Source organism: Stenella coeruleoalba (assembly GCF_951394435.1).
Source record: "Stenella coeruleoalba genome assembly, chromosome: 15".
Lineage (NCBI taxonomy): Eukaryota > Metazoa > Chordata > Mammalia > Artiodactyla > Delphinidae > Stenella > Stenella coeruleoalba.
In genome coordinates, this window is record NC_137161.1 from 10,970,391 (window position 1) to 10,994,816 (window position 24,426).

The following is a 24,426-nucleotide window of genomic DNA, read 5'->3' on the forward strand; positions in this document are numbered from 1 at the left end:
CACGCGCTCGTTCCCAGAAAGCACAGGTGTGCCCTTGGGGAAACGTCACCGGGGAGGCTGAGTAATGTAACTAAATGCCAGTCGTGACATTAAGCTTGTGGCCCACAGAAAGGTGCAGTCGGTTTGAAAACTTCGGATCTAGAACAAGCCCCCCATTGTACAGGTGAGAAAACTGAGGCTCAGGAAGGAGAACTGACTTCCCCCAAGTTGCACGGCCATGAGCAGTGGGGGCCAGGACTTGAATCTCCATCGGGGTCCCCATCGGGGTCCCAGTTGAGCCAACGCCCCTGGGGGCCCATGGGAAATAATAGGAACCAAACCGTGGCAGGGCAGTGATGGAGCACCCAAAAGAGGGTGCTGGGGGGGCCCGGATGGAGAAACACCTGAGGGTGCTGTGCCTCGCCACCTACAACAGATCCCCCAGGGTGGGGTGGGGGGGACGGCAGTGATGACGGCAGCGCCTATGATGGCCACCACCTGAGCTCAAACCCAGGCCTGGGACCCGGCACTTAAAAAGCACCCGATTTCACAGATGTGGCCAATTACTATTGCTTCTTTATTTCCTTTGGAAATTTACTTTTAATACGTTTTGGCTTTCCCCGTCCTCAGCGGGGTCTGGCCCTAATCAAGGCAGCCTGACTGATGACAAAAGCAGAGGCTCCCAGGTAGGCTGCACACACCCACACCTCCGGTGGGTCTGGCAGAGGCTGGAGGGAGAGTCCAGTTTGCAGCTAATCCTTTTCGCATCAGCAGTCAGCTCCTCGGAGCCTCTGGAGGGGCTGCTGATTGTGGAACCAGCTGGAAGGGAAATGCGAGGGCAGATGTGGCCACAGCCAAAGGCCCGAAGTCAGCAGAGCTTCGCTGCAGCGTTTGGGAAAGGGTGCCACACCTGGAGCCCATCAGATGCAGATTCGCATCCCAGAACTACCACTGACCGCCGAGCCGCTCTGCCTGGATGAGACTGGGTTCAGCCCCAGGAGCGCCCTGAGCGCTGGGGCCCTGTCTGCTGAGTGACTACTATTTGTCCCCCTTGTCAGCTAAACTCGCTGTGGACAACAGCTATTCTGCGGGGGCCAGGGGAAACGGAAGACATATTTCTCCCCCTTCTCTCCCAGGCCCCCGACCTGCCCTTCAGCTTCAGGAGTTCCGGGCTTCACCCTTTGTCCAGGACCTTCAGAGAGATTGTGATAACAGCAGTTCTGAAGCTGAGAAGGGGTCGTCGTGAGGACAGCGTGTTCCTGTAGCAAAACCCTCCTCGCCTCCTTGCCCCTCCTCCAAGTGCTACAGACCAGAAGAGGGGAGCTTGTCATTAGGGACGTTCAGGGACACAGCTTTGAATCCTAACTGTCTCAAAGGGCTTCTGCCTGCTTCGGCGTGGTGTGTTTGGGTTCTCTGGATCATAAATCTACTGTAACTATTCTAGGTAAGAAGGGGATGACTCGGACGGTTACAGAGATGTTCCTTTTGATTACACAAAACAAAACAAACACCAAACTCCAGAAAATCTAATAAAACTCATTTTAAGAAAGATTTCTTGGGTCATGTATGGAAAAGTCCAGCGGTAGCATAGGTTTTAGGTGAAGCTTGATCCAGCCACTCAACATTGTCACGGGGATCCAGACTGCCACGGCACCTGTCCCTCTTCCACATACATCTGTGTGTGCGTGCTCCCGGAATGGCCATTCCAACTCCAAATATCCATGACCCTTCCGCTCAAGTATCTGCACCCACATGTCCTTCCACGTCTCTTCATTTGTATTACTGAGGGAGGGAATCAGATGTCCAGGCTCATCCTTTCAGGCCAAGCACCAGAAGTTGTATGTTTCTGGCCAGTGAGTGGATGGTCTCTCCTGGGTCCAGTTTCCAACACTTATTCAGTCATCAGTGGCCAGACCACGAAGGTCACATGGTTGTTCCAACCCGGTGGAGGCAAGATGTCTGAGAAGGGGTCTTGGACCAGTCAACCACCCTGACACCTTCCCAGAGAAGTGGGGACCCACACGCTGAGTCCCATGAGTCTCTGAAGACTCTGCAATTTCTCCCTGGCCTGAAGATGATCTGGAGTCCTCTTTTGTTCTTAATTAGTAATTTTAGGAAAAGTTTAAGATCGGTTCTGGTTAGAATTTTTTTCCCAAACTTTTTCTTGAGGCTCTGTTTCTGGTTCATTCAGGAGGAGAATTTCAGACTTGGTTCAGGAAATAGTGTTAATCACTGTTCCTGAGAAATCTGTCAGTCACCACGTGTGTCCACCGTCAGCAAGCCCAGGATTATCCTCGGTTGGCTGTTGACAGGCAACTGGGCTGCTTCTTCAAACAAACCCTGCATTATTTTATACTTTCATACCAGGAAAAAGGTTTGATCTTCAAAACAATGTACTCACGTCATCGATTAGGCTGGAAGAACTTGTTTGGCCAAATTTAGAACCCACAAGAAGGTCAGAGAATAAATTTAGAACTGAACTCTGCACCCTGAGGGCCAACAGCTCCATCTGGCACTGGGTGCCTGCTAACTCCACCTGCTACCTTGAGTTTGGTTGAATTTTTCCCTCTGATTATGTGTCTACAGAATTCTTGTATGATAACATGGTCTTTAAGGGCACGACCTGGCATCTAACGCCTGTCTTTACTACTTCATAAGCTGTGTGACTCTGGGAACGTGTTTCATCACCTGATCCTTAGTTTCATTATCTTTTAAAGAAGGGGGGAGGGTAATAATAGCATCTACCTCACAAGATGTTACAAAAATTGATTAAGATATTTTTGTGTGGGACTTCCCTGGTGGCGCAGTGGTTAAGAATCCGCCTGCCAATGCAGGGGACACGGGTTCAAGCCCTGGTTCGGGAAGATCCCACATGCTGTGGAGCAGCTAAGCCCATGCGCCGCAACTACTGAGCCTGCGCTCTAGAGCCTGTGAGCCACCACTACTGAGCCCACGTGCCACAACTACTGAAGCCCGCGAGCCTAGAGCCCGTGCTCCGCAACAAGGGAAGCCACGACAATGAGAAGCCCACACACCGCAACGAAGAGTAGCCCCTGCTCGCTGCAACTAGAGAAAGCCCGCACGCAGCAACAAAGACCCAACAGAGCCATAAATAAATAAATTTATTTTTAAAAAAAGAAAGATTTTTTTTTTAAGAAAGATATTTTTGCGTGGTAAAATATATATAACACAAAATTTACCTTTTTTTTTTTTTTGGGGGGGGGTACGCGGGCCTCTCACTGTTGTGGCCTCTCCCGTTGCGGAGCACAGGCTCCAGACGCGCAGGCTCAGCGGCCATGGCTCACGGGCCCAGCCGCTCTGCGGCATGTGGGATCTTCCCGGACCGGGGCATGAACCCACGTCCCCTGCATTGGCAGGCGGACTCTCAACCACTGCGCCACCAGGGAAGCCCCACTTGATCATTTTTAAGTGTATTGTTCTGTGGGATCACATACCTTCACACTGTTGTGTTCAATCATCACCACCATTCATCTTCAGAACTGTTTCATCTTCCCCAACTGAAACCCTCTACCCATTAATCAATAACTTCTCCTTCCCCCTGCACCAGCCCATGGTAGCCACCATTTTAATTTCTGTCTCTATGAATTTGATTACTTTAGGAACCTCATGTAGGTGGAATCGGACAATACTTGTCCTTTTGTGACTGGTTTATTTCACTCAGCATAATGTCTTCAAGGTTCATCCATTGTGTAGCCTGTGTCAGAATTTCTTGCCTTTTTCAAGCTGAAGAATATTCTATTATACGGACAGGCCACACTTTTGTTTATCCATTCATCTGCCAATGGACACTTGACTTGCTTCCACCTTTTGGTGATTGTGAATAAATGCTGCTATGAACCCAGGTGTACAAATATCTGTTCAAGCCCCGGCTTCCACGTCTTACCCAGAGTTTGATTAAGATATTGATACTTTATGGAGAGCCCTTAGCCCATGTGTGGCATATAGAAAGCATTCAACATCTTGTCGCTGATAAAATCAGTGTTAGAAAAATAGTGGGCAAAATGTTTAGAAATGCAAATTAAAGAAGGAGGTGACAATTTTGCTTGTCAAATTAGCAACAACTAAAAGGTAATAATCCTCAGTGCAGCTGGGACAGGGTGAGATGGAGTGTGTCATACACATCCGTGGGAAATCTTTCTGGAAACAACTTGCAGGGCTAAATCTGATATATTGAGGTTCTCAGAAGTGTGCATACCATTTGACCCAATAATTACACTTCTGAGAATTCATCCCAAAGAACTTCAATTGCAGACCAAGATTTGACACCGGAGAAGTTTGTCACAGCAATCTTTGTGATATTGTGGAAGCATCCTCTATTTCTGTTCGTAGAGAATAGTGAAAAAAAATATTGCTGGTGTAGTCCTGCAATGAACTATTTTGTAGTCATTAAAAATGCTGATGAGAATAGTGAAATGAGAAGATGTACATGCTATACTCTTTCATGAAAAAGAAGGTATAAATACTGTATATATGGATCCTGTAAGGATAGGTACCATTTATTGAGCATTTACTATGTGCTGGAAACTCTGCTAAGTTCTTTACATACTTTCTTGCTTACTCCTCCCCGCAAGCCAAAGAGGTGGGTGCTATGATTACTCCATTTTACAGATGAGGACACAGAGGTTCCAAGTGGTGACGTGACTCTCAGGGTCACACAGTCAGCAAGAGGCAGAGCTGGGATTCCAACCCAGGCCCCTCGGCTCTGAAGAGTAGAAAAGGAATGGAAAGAACACGGTGCACTAAAAGATAATCATGCTCCTTGCAAGAGTAGGAGTGAGCTAGTTTTACTTTCTTCCTCATGCTTGTCTGTACTTTTTTCCCGCAAACCGGAGTGGGGTGTGGGGAGAGCATATCAGATAGAAAGGGAAGGAGAGAGGCAATTGCCCCTTGCAAGGCAAGAACTCAGTTTGTGTCCATTTTTTTTTCTCGTGAAAGTAGAGCAGAGTGTCCTGGCTGTGTCTTCTGGCTGATTGCTTAATAATCGTGGACACATACACACACACACACACACACACAAGACAGAAGAGACAAAAACCAGCAGTAGCCAAAACTCTGCTAGATCGATGTAGACTGTTACACGCGCAGCTTTCCAAAAAGCAGAGCTCAGTGAAATAAATAGTTTTCCTGTGAGAAGAGGCTTAAGTTGGCGATCTTAACAACCCTCCAATTCATTCCAGATCTTCTCCGAGTGGCTCGCGTCAATGCACCCATCTTGATGTACTTAGGATCACTTAGTAACTGCAGTGTGCCTGAGTGTCTGCCGGGCTTCTCCGGCTCGGCAGCGTGCCAGGGTGCTGGGCAAGGGGGCAAGGAGGGGTTTGGCCCTGGGGAATGCTCTCCCCACTCCTCGAGCCCCCCATAACTTCTTGGGGTCCCCAACTTTCTTTTCCTGGTAAACCATCACATTTAATCTAAACTGGAGGCCTGAGAATTCAAACACTTTTCTTGGCAAAGGCTCCATTCCTTTAGTCCTGGAGAAAATCTGCAGGAAGAATTTAGAATCAGGGACTTTGGAAACATATACACATGAAAAAGTCTGGGCTATCTTAAAAACTGACAGCTTCACTGTCCAGGCAAAAATGTATTGATGGATGGATTCATTAATTCACTTGCTCACTCAACAATTGTTTATTGGGCCATCTCCTATGTGTAAGATTTGATACAAAGTTAGTGTAAGATACAAAGTTGCTGGACGTACAAGATTCATCCAACCATCCGTCCATCCATTCAACCAGCAGATATTTACTGAAGCCTCCTAGGTGCCAGGCACCTTCTGAGGATGCTGGGCCATTAGCAGGAAACTGCCTCTTAGAGCTTGCATTCTAGCTGGGGTGACAGACAGACAAGGAAAATGTAGCATATAGAATAGCGGATGGTATTAAATGCTAAAGAGAAAAGTAAAGCCGGGATGGGGAAAGGGGGGCAGAGGTGATCCCACTTAGATGAGGGGCCAGGAAAGGAGGTGTTAAGCCACAATTTGTGGGAGATGAGGGAAGATGATTCAGGAGGCACAGAAATTAAATAACAGTGACTCACGGATCACGTGCAAGTCCCGTTTCAAGTATCTTTCAGTCCCGATTACGCCGAGAAAGTCTCTACTTGCTAATATGTCTTTGATGCCTCCCAGAGACCCACTAATCTCCCCCTTGGAAGCACAGAGGCTTAGCAGGCAAGCATGCCTACTGGCCCTTGAACTTGGCTTTGTGTTCAGTGTGAATATTTTGCAGTTACTGTTTATATTACTATTGATGGGGAATGACACTGGCTCTTCATTTACAGTTATGAGAAGCATATTTCTAATTTCATCTATGTTTGAAAAGTGAGCTGATTTTATTTATTTTTTTAAATTTTATTTATTTTTGGCTGTATTGGGTCTTTGTTGCCGCACGTGGGCTTTCTCTAGTTGCGGCGAGCCGGGGCCTACCCTTTATTGCGGTGCGCGGGCTTCTCATTGCGGTGGATTCTCTTGCTGCGGAGCACGGGCTCTAGGCACGCGGGCTTCAGTAGGTATGGCACGAGGGCTCAGTAGTTGTGGCTCACGGGCTCTAGAGCGCAGGCTCAGTAGTTGTGGCACATGTGCTTAGTTGCTCCTCAGCATGTGGGATCTTCCCGCACCAGGGCTCGAACCCATGTTCTCTGCATTGGCAGGCGGATTCTTAACCACTGCGCCACCAGGGAAGCCCTGAAAAGTGAGCTGATTTTAAAAAGTATTAAGGAACTTATAATACAGGTGGCACTCAAATATGGGGGAAATTGTAAAGGTGATAATGAATGAAATTTGGGACACACTTAAATCAGACGTGGGACATCCCTGGCAGACCAGTGGTTAAGACGCCACGCTTCCAATGCAGGGGGCACGGGTTCGATCCCTGGTCGGAGAACTAAGATCCCACCTGCCTCGCGGTGTGGCCAAAAAAAAAAAAAAAAAATCAGACGTGACCCTTCTCCTCGAGTTGCCCAGAGCCTGGCTCAGGAGATGAAAGCTCTCAGTGTGACTCAGCCTGTGATCAGCACCTCCCTTTAAGGGCCTCTGGAAGGGGACGGCATTCCCTAAGGCTCTGATGGGTCAGGGAGAGCTGGTCAGAGGGGGAGCTGCCGGGGGCACGCTTGAAGGCAGGGGCAGGTCTGGACCTGCTGAGGGAGGACAAGCTGGGCATTCCAGGCAGAGGGACAAGGGAAGCCAGGAAGCGGGGGTGGAAAGATGAGGAGAGTCAGCCAGGCAGCCAGTATATAAGGGAGCAGAGCTGCTGGGGGAAGCAGACCTTTGGGAGGCCACCCCAGCTTTATACTAGTCTTGAGACTCCTCCTCACACAAGTTCCGTTCTTCGGGCGCTGCTTTCCTGCGTTTTCTTATGTGATCTCGGCGCACCCACAAGGCAGCACTGTGGTCAGTCCCGTTCCACAGACGGGGAGTTGCGGGCTCAGGACACATCACCTGTGCAGGGTCAGGCACTCAGCAAGCTGCTGTCAGCACTTTTATTTAAACCTGTTTTAAAAAATTCAGATCTAATTCATAGACCATAAAACACACCCTTTTAAAGTGTACAGTTCAGTGGTTTTCAGCCTTTTCCCAAAGTTGTGCAGCTCCTGCCGCCATCCGATTCCAGAACAGTTTCAACGCCCCCAAAAGAAACCCCGCGCCGCTGCGCGGCCACGCCCACTCTCCTCGGCTCCCAGCCCCCAGCAACCACGAATCCAGCTTTTGTCTCTATGGATTTGCCTGGTCTGGACACTTTGTGTAAGTGGAATCATAGAATATGTGGCCTTCTGTGTCTGGCTTCTTTCACTCAGCATCATGTTTTCTAGATTCATCCATGTTGTAACATATATCGGTACTTCATTCCTTTATGTGGTGAAAACTATCCCATTGGACGAGTGAACCCTCATCCATTTTGCTTATTCTTCAACAGCTGATGAACATTTGGGGGGTTTTCACTTCTTGGCTCTTAGGAATAATGCTGCTAAGAACACTTGTGTACAGGCTTTGTGTGGACATGTGTTTTCATTCCTTTGCGAATATATCTGGGAGTGGGATTGCTGGGTCATATGGAAACTCTGTGTTTCACCTTTTGGGGGAACTGTCAAGCTATCTTCCTAATCGGCCGCACTGTCCTGCGTGCCCACTAGCGGTGCCCGAGGGCTCCAGTTTCTCCACATCTTCACCAACACTTGTTACTGTCCATCTCTTTGATTACGGCCATCCTAGTGGGTGTGAAGTGGTATCTCATTGTGGACTGGCAACCCCAGCAGCCAAGTTGCGTTTAATTGGAAACTTACTCTGGCCTCCTGTGGCTGGAACTGGGGTCAGTGGGAACAGAGGCGGGAGGATTAATTGGGGCTGGGGTGCGGGGGCTTCAGCAGCTGCTCTGAGGACAGGAGGGAATGAGAAGGGCAGTCAGAGAGGGGCCTCAGGGTTTGGAGCTTGGAGAATTTGGGGTGTGATGGGGCTGGTAAGGGCAAGTGCTGGGAACAGAACTCGGAGACTGGACCCACCTCTCCTCCTGGGTCCAGGGCGAGCTTCTTCCTCATGAGAACATGCCCTGGCCTTGGGCTTCACTGAGATGGAGGGGGACGGAGTGAGGCAGCAGAATTCCTCCTCAGGGAAGCCAGAGCAAAGGGGGTCTTGAGGAGCGAAGCACTCCCAGGCCTGCACCAGACTCCGAGGGGGGCTCAGAGCTCGAGGCCTGGGCTTCACCCCACCAAGAACACTGGGCACATACCACCCACTGTTTCCAAAGTTGTGACTTTCAGGTCCTGACTCCCAGGACACGGGTTGGGGCTCATTACTGTGCCCCTAGCGTGGGGCAGAGCTCTGGCGACCACAGGCCCACTGTTGTTAGCTGTCAGCCACCAGCTGATTTCTAATCATTATCATGTACAATATTCATGTTTCTTAAGCATTTACTATGTGCCCTTATGACGTACTCTGAGGCTTTACATGCATTTAATTTCCATCCCCATTTCACAGATGAGCAAACTGAAGTTCTGGGCTGTGAGGGAGGTCTTGCAGCCACCCCCACACAGCCAGCAAGTAGGACAGTCAGGTCTCCAACCTCGTCTCTACTGTCCAGGCCACACTGGGACGGAGATGGTGTAGGAGCCTTCCACTTTAAGGCCTTCCTCACAGGGGGCGGATTGGTTTTCTATTGCTATGTAACAAGTTGCCAGAAACTCAGCAGCTCAGTGCAACCGCATTTATGAGCTCCCAGCTCTGGAGGACGGAAGTTGGTGTCTAAGATACTGGGTAGACCGAGTTCTTGTGTGGAGGGTGTGGAGACAAATCCACTTGCAAGATCACTCTTGTTGGCATCATTCAGTCTCACGTGGTTGTAGGACTGAAGTCCTGCTTCCTTACTTGCTGTCAGCTGGGGCCACTTTCAGCTTCTAGAGGCTTCCGATTTCCTGGCCACGTGGTCCCCTCCCATCTTCAAAGCCAGCAATGGAGACTCTCTCACACTGAGTCCCTCCCATGCTTTAAACCTCTTCTGCCTGGAAGAGCCGGTCCTGTTTCAGGGGTCTCCTGAGTAGGTCAGGCCTGGGCAGGATAATCTCCCTTTTGCCATAAAAGGTGACCTACTCACAGGAGTCATATCTCCTGATATTCACGGGTTCCATCCACACTCAAAGGGGAGAGGATTTCATGCAAGGTCAAAGGTCCTGGGGTCATCGAAATATTCTGCCGGCCACGGAAGATCTTAGGTTCTAATAATAATAATAGTAATGGCCACAGGAATGGTGATACTTCCTTTCACTTGCTCAGAGCATCATGGTTTCCAGACTTACTCTACATCTGTAATCCAGTTGGAGCCCAACAGCGATGCCGTGAGGTATGAGCATCATCCCCGTTTTACCCAGGAGAGAGACAGACACCTAGTTAGCGTGTCCGGGGCTGGAGCCCAAATCTTCTGACCCCAAGTCAGCCCAGGGCTCTTGGAGCCCACAGCACCCCTGCCTGCCATCAGAACCCTCAGACCTCATTACCGTTCTTGGAAAGGGCAAAGCATCTCTTTCCAGCCAGCCCAGCCCTCGGGGAGCGCTTCCCTGCAAACTCACCACGTTGGGTCATGGAAGCTCCAGCGTTTACAGGAACTGCTGCTGGGCTGGGTGAAGCTCACCTCATTAGGCAGGAAAACGAGTAAAGACTGAGGGGCACAGAATCAAAACGGCATGTGTGCAGGAAGAACCCCATGACCAGGGAGGGCGTCTGGCTGAGGCTGCGGTGCTCTGGCTGAAAGAGAGGGGGCCACGCTGTCCAGAGGGACACGTGTCAAGCGGTGCTCACCGCTGCTCCTCGGATCCATGCGCCAGGCACAGGACTCACGTGGGTGCCCTGAGCGGCAGCCCCTGGGTGCCTACATCTGCCAGGCTTCTTGTGGGGTACCTCTCCCCTTAATATTAACCAGAGCCCAAGACCCCAGTGGGAAATCCCTGCCCCCCACACACTATCCCCAAGGATTCTCGAGGGTCTTAACATTGCTAGATAGCTTTGTGCTGATATATGTTAATTTTTAAAAATATTTCATTCTTCTCCTAAAATGCTGGATGCAATTTTAAAAAGGAAAGAGCCAGCTTTGCAGCTCGAGGAGGATGAGGGACAATTAACAGTCATCATTGTTAGAAGGCCAGTAGGGCTTTACGGGGTAGGTAGAACTATTGTAAACCAAGGAGTTTGGGAGATTGGAATATCTGCTTGTCAGAGCTATAGAAAATTGCAGGCCTAAGGTGATTGGATTCACTGGAAAGAATTCAAGGCACAAACTCAAATCTGCATAAGATTACTAAGAGCACAATTCTGTTCACTATTATTTTTAGGAGAACAAAACACGCAAAGCTGTGTTCATTTCCCTCAGAAAGCATTTTCCTGAGCAGTATTAACAGCTCAAGAATTAAAAGCCACTTCTGTTTTTCCTTTTGACACCATCATTTTGAAGTATCACTAATCATAGGTGAGTCTGACCCTCCCAGAGGAAAAGACAGTCCTAGGGAGTTTCACAGGCCTGGGGCAGGCAACAGCCACACTGAGAGTGGGGGAAAGAGCCTGTTTGGCTGGAAGTAGGTCTGTCAGTCAGTGATGTGGACATGCTTAAGGGACAGAGCCCTACGCTGTGTTCTGATAATGGACCCTTGGATGCAAAGGTGGTTAAAAACCAACCTTCAAGATAAAGACAAGCTGATCCTAAAATATAGTTCATTTGAAGTTTTTGGATGTTATTTTTTAAGATTTAAAAAATGCTTAGGATTATTATAAATCAATATTTATCAAAAAATAAAAGTATATTTAGAATAGTTTTGTTTACCTGATTAAATATCTGGTTTTTGGTATGTGAAAAAAAAAAGACAAAAAATTGTCTTCTTCCCTTTTATTCCATGCTGGATGCTGCTCCAATTCTTTCATTTTTCCTAAAGTTTTGCTGACACAAGGCTGCTGGGAGAGCGGCCTTTGGAGAGGTCTGTGGTGAGCCAGTGCAAAGGAATCTGGCTAATTTAAGCTGAGGGGGTCTCCTGGAAGGTCATGGGGAGTGGGGGTCACCGAATGGATCCAGAAAAACAGGACTGGAAATGGCCTGAACTAGGGGCTCAGGAACCCAAGACGGTCTCATGATAGACACTGCAGTCAGGGACTCACCGAAGCCAGAGTGAACGAAATCCAGCATGTTCTGTCTCCTGTCCTTCGACTCCAGTTTCCCTTCCCAGGGAGGCTGTGTCTGCTTAGCCTGGCGAGGTTCTTGTCCTCTCCGTAGTGAGGGGATGGTGGGGCTCTGGGCCAGTCCCAGCAGACTGAAGGCAGTGGGCTAGAAAAAGGCAAACAGGGTGCTGTCGGGAAGAAAGTCCATAGAATTTGGGGTAATGGGAACCCAGGGGTAGCACACTTGTAAGTAAAGTCTGGAATCACCATCCTAAAATCCCATTTCCTGGAAAATGTCCCATGTTCTGCTCTCCCCTCCCCTCCCCCATAGCCTTCCCTGTCTCCAGCTGTCAATCATCAACACGCACATGTCAGTGCCTTCTCACACGTAACAGTCCAGCATCTCTTCCCCCACCCCACCAATGCCTGGAGCCCCCCTTAGCACATCCCAAAGCTCATTAAGCTGCCGGGCTAAACAAAGTGTTTTCGACCTGCTGTGGGTTGCATTTTGTCCCCCTGCAAAAGATATGCTGAATTCCTACCCCCTTGTACCTGCGAAGGTGACCTTGTGCGGAAATAGGGTCTTTGCAGACGTAATCAAGTTTAGAGGAGGTCTTCTGGGTGGGCCTTGATCCAATGATGGTGTCTTTATAACTAGAGAGAAATGCCTGGTGAAGACAGAACGCGCAGAAGGCCATGTGGCCCTCGAGGCAGAGATTGGAGCGATGCAGCCGAAAGCCGAGGAAGGCCAGGGATTAAGGGCCACCCCCAGAAGCTGGAAGAGGCAAGGAAGGACTCTTATTTTTAATATATTTATTTATTTAATTTATTTATTTTTGGCTGTGTTGGGTCTTCGTTACTGCACACGGGCTTCCTCTAGTTGCGGTGCACTGGCTTCTCATTGCGGTGGCTTCTCTTTGTTGGGGAGCGTGGACTCTAGGCTCGCGGGTTTCCGTAGTTGTGGCCCACGGGCTCAGTAGTTGTGGCTCTCGGGCTCTAGAGCGCGGGCTCAGTAGTTGTGGCGCACAGGCTTACTTGCTCCGCGGCATGTGGGATCTTCCCGGACCAGGGCTTGAACCCGTGTCCCCTGCATTGGCAGGTGGATTCTTGACCACTGCGCCACCAGGGAAGGATAGGGAAGGACTCTTTCCTAGAGGCTTTAGAGGGAACATGGTCCTGCCGACACCTTGACTTTGGACTTCCAACCTCCAGAACTGTGAGACGATACATTTCTGTTGTTTAAATGGCACTTTGTTATGGCAGCCACAGAAAACTAAGACACTAGCTCAGGTCTCTAACCTTAGCAGCACAAAGCTGTAGGAAAGGCCATAAATTATGGTTTGGTTTTTCCTTTTAACAAGAAGAAAACCCCACATCCTGGAAACTGTAAAGTAAGGTAACTAATTTCAATGGTTTCTATTTTGTAGATGAGAAAACTGAGGCTCAGAGTTTGTCACTTATCCAAGTCACATAGTTAGAAGGAGGCAAAGGCTGGACTTGAACAAGATTTTTGACCCCAAGACTTGTACTCATCATCCTGCATGTGAATGTGTGGCTCTGTATCTCACAGGTTAGTGCAGAGACCCCAAATCCTAGTTCCCAGATGTCACTTTTCTTTATTACATGAGCTCAAAAGTTAGTACTAGCTATGTTCTTATGGGAACTACCTGTTACAGCCACATTTTCTGTAACATGAGCCTCTGTAAAGCAAGCCTTTTTCCCTGGTGATTTTCATTACAAAATCAGAGATTCGCTCCCACCAAAATCATCTCCCCATAGACCCGAGTAAGAATGTTTGGCAAAGAAGGAATTAATTGATAAACAGCTTGTAGTATACTAACTCCAGTGTCTGCCTGGAATGTTTTGCAACACTTTTGGAAACTCCAGAATTATAATTTCAGCACAACCTGTTTATTTCAGGCTATTAAGCCACATGTGTATTCCGCATGCTTGGGAATCCACTGGCTTCACTCTGAATGGCAAGAACAGAGACCCTCTCTCACTTTCGGGTGGGCATTTGTAGCGGTTGGTAGAGCAGGGCTGCAATCCCTGGGGAGACCAGTAGGGGTCTTCTTCCAACAGCAAATAAATTTCAGGCTGAAGATTCTCTAAGTTCAAGGCTTTGGGTGCTAGAAAATGAGTCTGTTTCTTTGGGATGAAACCTACCCTCCTTACAATGTGGATTAACCAGTTGGTGTGAAATCACTCAGTCCTGAGAATGGGGCAAGAAAAGGTGTGGAAAAAAAATCCGACTTTTCCTGCCTTTTTGCCCCTCCTGGGAGGCACTGGAGCTGAGGCCAGGGTGCCTGGGACAGCCTCTGTCTTTCCCATCGGCACCAAGGGGAAAAGGACACTGCACGTCCGCACTGTCGAAAGAAAAACCAGAACGGCAAGCTGGGCTGACTTTTCTCTTGTAAATTGTTTACCTTGGGACAACCAGATGGCTCATCTCTTGTTGACCCCTTGACCATTTCTCGTGTTGTTAACAGCCTCTATTAGCAAACAGTCCCACTCCACTGGCCCACATGCCTGTGCAGGAGTCCCAGGGCCTGCTGGCTGCAGAGCCTCTGGCATACCAGGAGGTTGACTCAGCACTGCTGGGCTACAGATCTTCATCAGGGTTCAGGGTCTGGGTACTTCAGCTGTAAATGGAGTGAGGGTGGAAATGGGATGGATTATGTAAACGCTTTGCAATCCCTCCCACCCCCCAGCCCCTCGTCCCCCAACCCCCTGGCCCTGCCTTTACCATGACAAGACCTAGTTGTGATTAATGTTTGAGGGGTGAGAAGGGGGCTCTTGCCTTCCTGGGCAGTGGGCAGGGAGCACTCCGTCATCCCTGTCTGGGTTCCGTCCTTAGGCACCACCTCCTTCTGGACCTTGTGGGTGTGGTGCGGGGGTGAGATTTTAATATTAAGAGCTCCCAGAAGCCCCCAATCTGGGGTGGGGTGTAAGAAACAGATGGACATTTTTAGAAGCTCACTCCAGTTTTCAGGGCAAGTGGAGGCGGGGAGACCAGTGGAGACCCGAGAGGTGATGGGGCTTGGTCCTGGGGTAGGGGTGGAAAGAGGGGACAGATTCCGGGTGTTTCTGAGAAGCACGGTGCAGAGTGAAGTCTCTTGACCAAGGAGGAGGAGAGCGATGCCCTTGAGGGTCTTACAGCCCGGCTGCCAGCAAGACAAAATTCTCACCCAGGGAACTAGACTTCAGTGGTCCACAGATCTGAAACAATTTTAGAGGTGGAAAAAGCAGGTTCTGAACTCTAAAGCATAGCAGGAATGTTCACAGATCCAGACACGTAAATATTTGAAGCTTCTGTTACACACACTCACACGCACGCACGCACACCTCATTAAGAGCAAGGTAAAAGGTAAGTGAAGGGCTGGGAGAAAATTAAGAAAAGATCACCAATCCAGGATTTATAACTAGCCCCTAGAAATCAATGAGATCAAGGTGGATAACTGGGGACTTCCCCGGTGGTCCAGTGGTTAAAAACAGACTCTGCACTCCCAATGCAGGGGGCCCGGGTTTAATCTCTGGACTGAGATCCCACATACCACGCAATGCAGACTACAGAAAAAAAAAAAAAAAAACTAGGTAACTGTACAAAGGAATATGAATTTGTAAGTTCCAGAAAGAAGGCTCTAAGGATAATGTACATATGGGAGCATGCATGAGCTCACTAGGAATCATGTCCAAACATAACTTCTACTTAGGAACCACTGAGTCCATTTTAGAGAACTGGAAGTTGAGGCCTGCGGTTGATAGCACAGGCCAGAAGCCAAAACTCAAATTCATTAGACCCCAAAACCAGAATGGGATGGAGTGAAACCTGCATCACTGCATTTCACTGAGGGTCAAATGAGCTGATTTGAGTCAAGTGCAAGGTCCGGCCTGGCTCTCTTAGCTCTTCCATCTTGGGGGGTCAGGCCCAGTGGACTTGGGAGTAGGGAAGGGGGAGATAAAACTGAGAAAGGGGGAGACAGGAAGGAAGGGTGAATCTGATTTGCATAATAAAGACTTGTGTGGGAGGGAGCTGGATAGAGAGCCGGAGGGCAGGGCAGGAGATGGAAGGATTGCTCTAGAGGCAGACAGATTGGAGGCGGGGCTAGGAGAGCGCCAAGGGCAGGGCCACGTGATGACTTTCGTGCCATCCCCACCCCACCCCCCAGCACCTTGGCCATCCGGGGACAATTCCTGCATAAAAATATTAAATAGTATAGGATATTGTGACTAGTATAAAGATGGATGTATTATAAAATAAAATACATTCTATTAATATATATAAATAATATAATTTTACATTATATAATAAAACATTCTCTTTGACCTAAAATTTCATTTTGTAGTCTTCTGATTTTAAAAGTAATCCTCATGTTTTCATGGGGCCTGTGCACTGTGCCCACATCGCTAGTGGAGAAGTTGGCCCTAACTTGTTCCACAGACAGCAGTCAGGAACAGAATTCTTTCCCAGTCCTTTTGGCTGGTTTGGAGAGAGACTCCTGGGCTCTGATGTCCAGCTGTGTGGCAGGGGGAAGGTCTGTGTCCCCAAGATTACGGAGAATTCCAGGCGGTTCATCCAGGGTGGACTGGTTGGCCCACGTGGCCAGCAGAGTTCTGCCTGCCTGGGTTTGAATCCAAACCCTGCCTGCGTTGAGCTGCCCCAAACCAGCGCGTGCGTTCATCGGCATCAGGGTCTTTGGGATTAAAAAGGTAGGTAGCCTTTGGGTCTCTTCTGGCCTCCAGGTAGGGGGTTACGATCAAGGCAGGTCTCACGCAGAACTCTGACGTTACAGCAAACACCCCCCAAGGAGGAGGTCAACCTCTACTCCAAGCTCAAGGCCTCACGCTCGGGCCTCCAGGCTTTCATCCATACCCTGGCGTGTGTGCGTGTGTGCACACGTGCGTGTGAAGGATGGGGGTGGCAGAGGCCCAGTGGAAGCTGTAGGCCCAGGGCCCCTTCTGAATATGTTGGGCTGCCGGGGGCCCCCAGGTTCCCACACCCTATTCATGTCAGGAGACGGAGCCTGAACAACATTCGTAGCCAACGGAATAGAGTATCTACAACACTAGTCCTTTCACCTGTGAGAAATCGTTCCCGACACCCAGCACGCTAATTCACCAGCCCTCTCGTGCAGATCTGACAAGCTGCCTTTAACCTTTAACCCGGTCCTTCCCATCGGTCACCATTCTCCACCCCGCCCCCCCCCCCGGGGGACAGTACAGTGTCTGCAGACAGTCTTGGTGGTCACGACTGGAGGGTGGAGAGCTCCTGGCATCGAGGGGTGGGAGGGTAGCTGCTAAATACGCAGGACGACCTCCACAGTGAAGAATGACCCCAAATGTCAGCAGTGCTGAGGTACAGACCCTCCCACAGCTGCTTCTGGAGTGGGGACCCACGTTAGCGCCCTCCACACAACACCTACTCACACCTAGGATGTGGGCTAGGTCTGCGCACACTTGGGCCACGCTGCCCGCACATAAGCATTTTAAGGTGAGTTATTGAAGACCTAGTGCTGCCACGTGTTACTTCAGGCCATTTCAGTTCTACCAGCCTCAGTTTCCCGGTCTGTAAAATGGGGGTGGTAACAGTGCCCACCTCAGAGGGGTGCTGTGGGGACATGCCCGATCCCTCCTGCCTGACCCCATTTTTATTGCTGATCCTAAGCAGACCCGAGTGAGAGTGGTGCTTCCAGAGGCTCAGCTTCGTCACCTCCCCCCATCTCTGGGCAGCTCCAGCTTCCTGTCTCCCCTCCCCACACCCACACACACTCCTTTGCCCGTGGCGGCCTCAGGAGGCTCCTTCCCCCAAGAGTTGCTGTCTCTTCCAGGTGACCCCTGGTCGACCCGCCAATGGGAGTGTGTCAGTGGTGGTCAGGGGCCATTTAAATTAGAACACTCTCTGGATAGTTCACAGAAATTCATGAGTCATTTTTGCCTCATAAAACCCAGTGGAGTTAGCTGGGAGTGCAGATGATATCTGTGGACCTTTAAAAAATTTTTTTTCTTTTTTTTAAAGAGGCAGGTTTCTCCTTTGATCCCAGGTTCATCCTGAGAAGCAACGTTCTCTAGGTTGGAGGACACGCAGTCAGCTTGGTAGCTTGATTACTGTGCGACCGAGGACAGCTTAGTCAATCTCTCCATTTTCTTCGAATTAACGTTTTTTTCTTAATTTGAGGGAATACATGTCCATTGTAGCACATTCGTAAGGTACTGTTTCAAAAATAAAACACGCTGTATACAGTTCACATCTTGCTCTGGTTTAGTCACATCTTACCTCAAACATTTTCCCATGTCACTATTCCTCAAAATCATATTCCTAACGGCCGCACAAATTTCTTTTGTATGGGTTATCTCACCTGTCCCTTGCACTTGGCCATTTGTGGCTGCACCCTCAGTGTTCCCAGCTGTGAAATGGGCACAGGTGTGCTGTGAAGTCCAATGAGAGGGCCTGCCCATCCTCTCCTGTGACTGGTCCTTGACGAGCCTACAGGCCAGAGTTGGTGCAGGACAGGAACTCCTCCCAGGCCTGCCCTGGGCAGGAAGAACACAGCGGGCTGTGGACTGCATGATACACTGAGGCAAGGGCCCTCTTGGATCCCGGATTCTGACTCCGTGCCTGGTCTTGAATCTGGCCGTCAGGAAGTTTCCATTTGCCCTGCAGCTGCGGGACAGTGGACTCTGGGGGCACAGTTGGGGCTCCCCAAGGAGCTGCTTGCTCTTCTCTTATACCAGAAGCCGGAGCCATCAGCCCATCTGTCTCTTTGAGGCCAGCTGGCCACCTGCAGAGACACACCTGGGGTCTCCAGGTGCTACTGGCTCCAGCTGCCACTTCCACGGTGGCCCCTGAGAGCGGGTGGCAGGACCCAGGAATGTGGGCTGCCAGGCAGGTGGGTGCCTACTTGCTCTATTTAAACCAAGTGTTCTTCAAATCCGGACTGTCTTCATTTAAACATGCTATTTAAAAAAACACTTTAAGTCATACAGAAGACAGCTCGCTCTAAATGGAAGGTTACCTTAAATGAAATTCAACAAAACAAAACAACCTGACTGCGTTCAAACGCCTCCTCTGCCCACCCCTGGCTCTGTGCCCAGGCCAGCTCTGTGCTCTCTTGAACGGGAAGGGTGACAAGTGACAGAGAGTCGGGGAGCCAGGATGAAAAGACGACTAAAGACTAAAAGACTAAAGACTAAGAGAACCCTCCCACCGAGTGAAGCCTGGAGGCCACTGGGCATCCCTCACTTGGCCCAGCGTGTGCTGTGCTTGAGGGAAGCCTGAGTTCTAGCCCAATCCTCCCATTTTACAGACTGGAAGACAGAGGTTCAGAGGGGAGGGAACTTGTCCTAGATCACATGCGGCTGGAACCGTATTCTCCTGTCTTCCCGGCCCCATACAACCTGGCTCAGGAGGCGCCCAGCAGGGAGAGGGGAGCCCAAGCCGGCAGGCGTGGAAGCCGATGGAAGGCGTCCGTCCTGCGCGGGTCAGCTACGGATTTTCAGTGGGCTCCAGCGGAGGAGCAGGGGACTGCGTTTTGGCAGGCACAGGGAGTTTGGATTCTTCTGACTCTTCCATTCACCTCTGGGTGAGCTGGGCAGGTCGTCTGGCCCCTCTGGGCTGGGTCTGGCCATCAGTAAGATGAGGGAGTTGGACTCCATCTGGTGCAGACAGTCTGGTTCCCAGAGAAGCCTTCCCTCTTATGTATAAACTCACATTCCTCATCCTGGGCTCTTCTGCCATTTCCTTTCGTGCTAAACCAAAGGGCTATTTTGGAAACTCCTATAAGCAAACTGATCCCTGGCTGGCATTTGAACGGATATAAAAGAGCCCTAAGTGAGGGACTCAGGCATAAACGCCGCCCAGCCCTGAGAGCCCACGCTGTTAAATTTAGAAGCATCGCTTCCAAATGAGGTGAAATTGCAGGTTCCCTGTGGCCGGTGGGCAGCTGTGGGCAGCACCGAGCAGGACAGGTTTAGCAGAACAGGCTCCGGCTCCCTCTGGCTGCACCTTGCGGGAAGAGGCCCAGGACGGCCCCTTCAGTGTCTGGGGAGCAGCTGCTGGGTAAGGAGCCCCTTCAGCTGGCCCGCCTGCCCTGAGCTCCCCAGCTGGATCCAAGCATCAGATGCTGCCCGGGTGCCGGAGAGAGGCAGCGACGGACACGCGGGGAAGAGGCAGTCTTGTCTGCCACTGAAGGTTTGGGACCCGCATGATTTCTGTGACTCTCTCCTCTGCCCAGGGGCCCAGTGAGGTCCCTGGCCTGCCTCTCATGCCCTGCAGAGTGCCAGCTGCCCAGGGCTGCCCGACCTGCCTACAGTCCAGCCGCTAAAGGGTAATGCCGGCAGGGGGAGGGGGAGGGGGGATGGTCTTGGGGGCGGAGTGGGGTCTCCAAGGTGCCCAGCCTCTGTTCTGAGTGGTCAGTGCCGCTGTTGTGTCAACAACTAAACATTAAGAGTATGACCCTTGGTTAAAGGTGACAAACATCTGTTGGGACTTGTCAGGAGCCCACTGAAGGCTCCTGGGATTCCAGGGGTCTCATCCCGGCCATCTCATGCCCAGTCCACCAGAGAGGGGATCATTTTGCAGCCCGCTGGGTGAGATCACAAGGGTCAACTTCAAAGGCTCAGCCCCACCAGGGATCGGCCAGGAGAGGTGCTGCTGGGATCTGACGCTGGTCCAAAGGGCCCTGGGCTCCCACACCCTGAAGCCTGCGGGGGATGGGGCTCAATGTCTCTCAGCCGTCCCCAGTGCTACATTTCTAGCTTGGTAGGTCTGGGCCATGAACCTGCTTCCATTCTGGAGCCCTCTCGCTCTTGCTCAGGCTCATGGCAGCGGAGGGGGGGTAGTGTCCTCAGCACAGCCCCTGCGGAAGCAGGTGCCTCCTAGCGTGAAGTAGCTGGGCTTTGGAGCCCATCATGCCCAGGTTCAAATCCCAGCTCTGGCAGTTCCGACCTGTGTGACCTTGGTTGAGTCATTTCCCCTCCTCTCTGAGTCTCGATTTCTTTATCTGCAAAATGGGAAGGATAATAATAATATTTGCCTCATATAGTATTGGGAGTATTAAATGAGATCTTAAACCTTTAGAGCAGGTAGCAGAAGGAGTGCTGGCCACCCAGGGGTCATTCATCAATAGCTGCTGCTCTTGTAAATAATGTTTTAGTGGAACATATCCAGGCTTATTCATTTACACATTATCTGTGACTGCTTTTGCTCTAAAACGGTGGAGTTGAGTAGCTGTGACAAACACCATAAGGCCTGCAAAGCCAAAATAATTCACTCTCTGGCCCTTTCCCGAAGTCATTTGTCCACCCCTGTCTTGGAGTGCAGCACATAGTGGGAGTTTTTATCTTTATCCTGTTCTTCCACTGACTGCGCCTTGGGCTGCACAGCCTGCCGAAGTGGGGGAAGCAGCCCCAGCCTTTCAATTCTTGTCCTCTGGTCCCATAAAGATGTGCTGTGACTCTTTCAGGCCCTGGAGAACGCCCCCAGCCCCACCTGCAGGGAACTCTCTGTCTAGTCGGGGAGGCAGACAAGTCACCATTCACCGTCCACTGTAAGTAAAGTGAGGCAGGGATTGGGGGGAGGTCCAGGAAGGCTTCCTGGGGGAGGTGACATCTGGGCTGGAAGAGGAGCTGGGAGGGTCTAGCCAGGAGGCCAATCCCCACGTGACAGCCAGACCTCACCCTGGAAAACGTGGCTCCCTGAGCCAGCCTCTTCACCTCTTAGAGGCTCTTTCCTCATATGAAAAGTGGGGTCATTGCACCTCATGGCCCTGTTGTGAGTAGTCAGTCTACAGCCAGGTGCTGGCACATTGCGTGGGTCTGCACTGAACCTCAGTTCTCCTCCTTGGTCCTCCTTTCCTAACGCTGGGCAGGCAGATGTTTGGGTTTGTTCTAGCAAACTGCATGCAGAGGAACTCTTTAGCGATCGTCTTTCTCCCTTATCTTGAAGTGGAGGACCTGGGGGAGGCTGGAAGAACAACCCAGAAGGCCTGGGAGGGAGGGTGGCAGGGATGTGGAGGGAGAAGGTGGAGAGAGGGCGTTCCGGTCCCCAGCCCCCCAGGGCTGGCTCCAGAGTCCGCGTCCCACCCGCTGACCTTGGGGATCTCCCTGCCTGCTCCCTCCTGTGCCCTTGCTCATCCTGGCTAGGATGGAGGGAGGGCGTGTTTAGCAGTTTGAGAAGCTTCCGGTGCCACCCAGAGCCTGTGCTGATAGGGGTGGGGGCAGTGGTATGCTGATAAAAGTTTAACAACAGGCAGAAAAACAAACAAACAAAAACACCTCAAACCCTAATTTGTAGCACTTGCCCATTTCCACGCTGTACTTAATTCTGTCATGGCTGATTTCAAGCTACCAACATTCCTGAAAATTTCACCATCGACTCTTGTGAGCTGGTCCAAGCTGGCAGCAGCACAGCCCAGGTAGGGACTGTGGGGGCGTGAGGGTCCTCCCGTGGGGCTGGGGCGAACCCCCAGAGTGCGGGATGCCTGCCCACGTACCTGAGAAGCGCTGGCTCAGCATCAGTTACACTTGGGTTCTCAGCCTGGCTCTGCCGCTTCCTAGCTGGGTCCCTGGGCTCGTCTTGTTACCTCTCTGAGCCTCAGTTTCCTCATCTATTGAATTAGGCTCGCAACAGCTCCTACACCTCAGGGGGTTATGCAGCTCTACTAAGATAATTTACATAAGGCGCATAGTGGACAGCTGGCCTAATTATGAGCTCTCCACTGCCAGACTGCGTCAATTTCCCCATCCGTACACCAGGCTGCTGTTCACGGACCTATTGCCCGGGACAGTCCCTGGCACTGGGGCTCCACTCAGCGGGTGCTCCGCAGACACTCGCCGCTTCCTCCGTCGGGGCCAGAGGTCGCTCCTCGGCTCACCTGCCCCAGCAGCTGGGGTCTCCAGGCTGGGGTCTTGGTCGGCCGATGGCGCACAGACAACCGGCTCTTTCTGGTGTCTATTTCACATCATGTGCTGTCAGCACATTGTGTCCTTGGTCCTTTTCTGAATTTCCATTTTACAGGCGTGATCACCGAGGCCCAGAGCCGGTGAGCGGCACAGCTGCAGCTGGGGTTTGAGCCCAGGTCTGGCTTTGTTGCTTCCAGAGCTCACCTATGCACAGCACGTGTGGGACTCTGGGCTGCGGGAGGTATCGGAGGAGGAGGAAGCTTGTGGGGGGTCACGCAGATCTGCCAGGGGGTTCAGAGTGAGGGCTCTGGAGCTTGTGGTGGGAGCTGACTACAAACAAAATGCAGGATAGACACTGGATAGACGTGGCTGCAAAGGGAACGTTCTTCCAGGCAGAGGCCCCAGGGTGGGCAAAGGTGTGGAGTCTGGGCTCAGCCACTGGGCGGAGGGGATGTGGGAAGCAGGGGCCCTACCGAGCGGGAATAGGAGGGAGTTGGCGGAGCGGAGCTTTCTCAGGGCAGTGGGGTCCCCAGAATCCTTGCACCGACGCCACCCTGGCTGAGGGGTGAGGCATAAAACTGTAGCAGCAGAGATTTAGGTTAGATATGGGGGAGAACTTTCCTATTGTGTTGGAAGACACTGGACGATATTCCCAAAGGATGTGGTGGCATTTTTCCAATCTCGAGATGGTTTGGAAAAACGTAAAGACAGCCAGGGTTCTAGGCTGGCCTCCCTGCAACCTGGGTCAGAGATGGGGTAATGGATCTGTGGCTTCTGGAAGCCTTTGATGCCAGCAGCCTGGCCTCATGTGAACTGGGCTGACTCACCCCCTGCTCAAAACCTCCCATGGCTCCCAGTTACCCTTGGCCAATTGCAAGGCCAAAGTCCTTCCTGCGGCCACCGAGGCCACCCTGACCTGTGCTCTGCTGGCCTCTCCAACCTCACCTGGAGCCACCCCCCACCCCCCTGGACTTCTTTCCATTGCTGGATTACACCTTGTCCTCTGCGCCTCCAGGCCTTTGCTCACGCCGTTCCCTCTGCTTCAGATACCTTTCCCTCCCCTCCCCTTCCCTTCTTCCCTCCTGGCCTTTCCTTCTCAGCTCTCGGGCGCCTCCTCCATGGGTTGGTCTGGTACCCGCATCATTTCACTATGGACTCCCTACGGTAATGGTGGCCCGTCAGCCGCCTGCTGGACTTGGAGCCCTGGAGGGCGAGGGCTGGGCCTGCCTTACTCGGCGTCTGGCTCATAGGAGGTGCTCAGCGGGGGTTTGTGGAGGGGGGTCAGGGTTACTGGCAGAGAGGAGTAGCTGATGGGAGGCGAGAGGAGCTGGTTCACGAGTTGCTGGGTGCCCCCTGCATCACACAGGCATCAAGGACCCAAGCACAGGGTGCGGAGACCTGGGCTCGAATCTTGCTCCTGCCCCCCGCCCCAAGCTCCCTGACCTCACTGAGCCTCAGTTTTCTCATCTGTGAGCTGGGGGCAGCTCCAGCCGCCCCCTCTCTGGGGCTGCTGTAGGGCCCTTGGGGGCCACGGTGGAGGGTAGCCAGCCTGCGGTCAGCACTCACCGGGTGCCAGTTCGAGGCTGACTGTCCTGCCCTCTCCCTGCAGGTGACAGCCATGTCGGTGAGGGTGCGGTTCCTGTCCTCTGGGGACACAGGGGCTGTGGGGGTCATGGGCCGGAGCGCCTCCTTTGCCGGCTTCAGCAGTGCCCAGAGCCGGAGGATCGCGTAAGTTCTGCCCGGGCTGTGTGTGGGAGGCTTGTTTGAGGGCCAGGGATCGGGGGGCCGGCGGGGCATCCTCCTCCCACGCCAGTGACCCTGAGGCTCACTCTCATGCCAGGCCTGCAGCGCAGGGTAGTGTGTGTTTGTGTCTGTCTGTGTGTCTGTGTATGTCTGTGTCT

General features: G+C 51.5%; 1 protein-coding gene across 6 annotated transcripts in view; it reads left to right on the forward strand.

The window, feature by feature from the left end:
- The window catches only part of RIPOR3 (RIPOR family member 3), a 73,129-nt gene that overhangs the window by 18,645 nt on the left and 30,058 nt on the right, over positions 1 to 24,426 (forward strand). For 5 of the 6 annotated variants that reach the window (XM_079946394.1, XM_079946397.1, XM_079946399.1 and 2 more), the window contains exon 2: positions 24,135 to 24,253. In XM_079946394.1, coding sequence (XP_079802520.1) covers positions 24,135 to 24,253 — 119 coding nt within the window. Of the gene's footprint in view, positions 1 to 21,950; positions 22,039 to 24,134; positions 24,254 to 24,426 lie in introns of those variants that run through there. The other variant, XM_079946396.1, reaches the window with a different exon arrangement.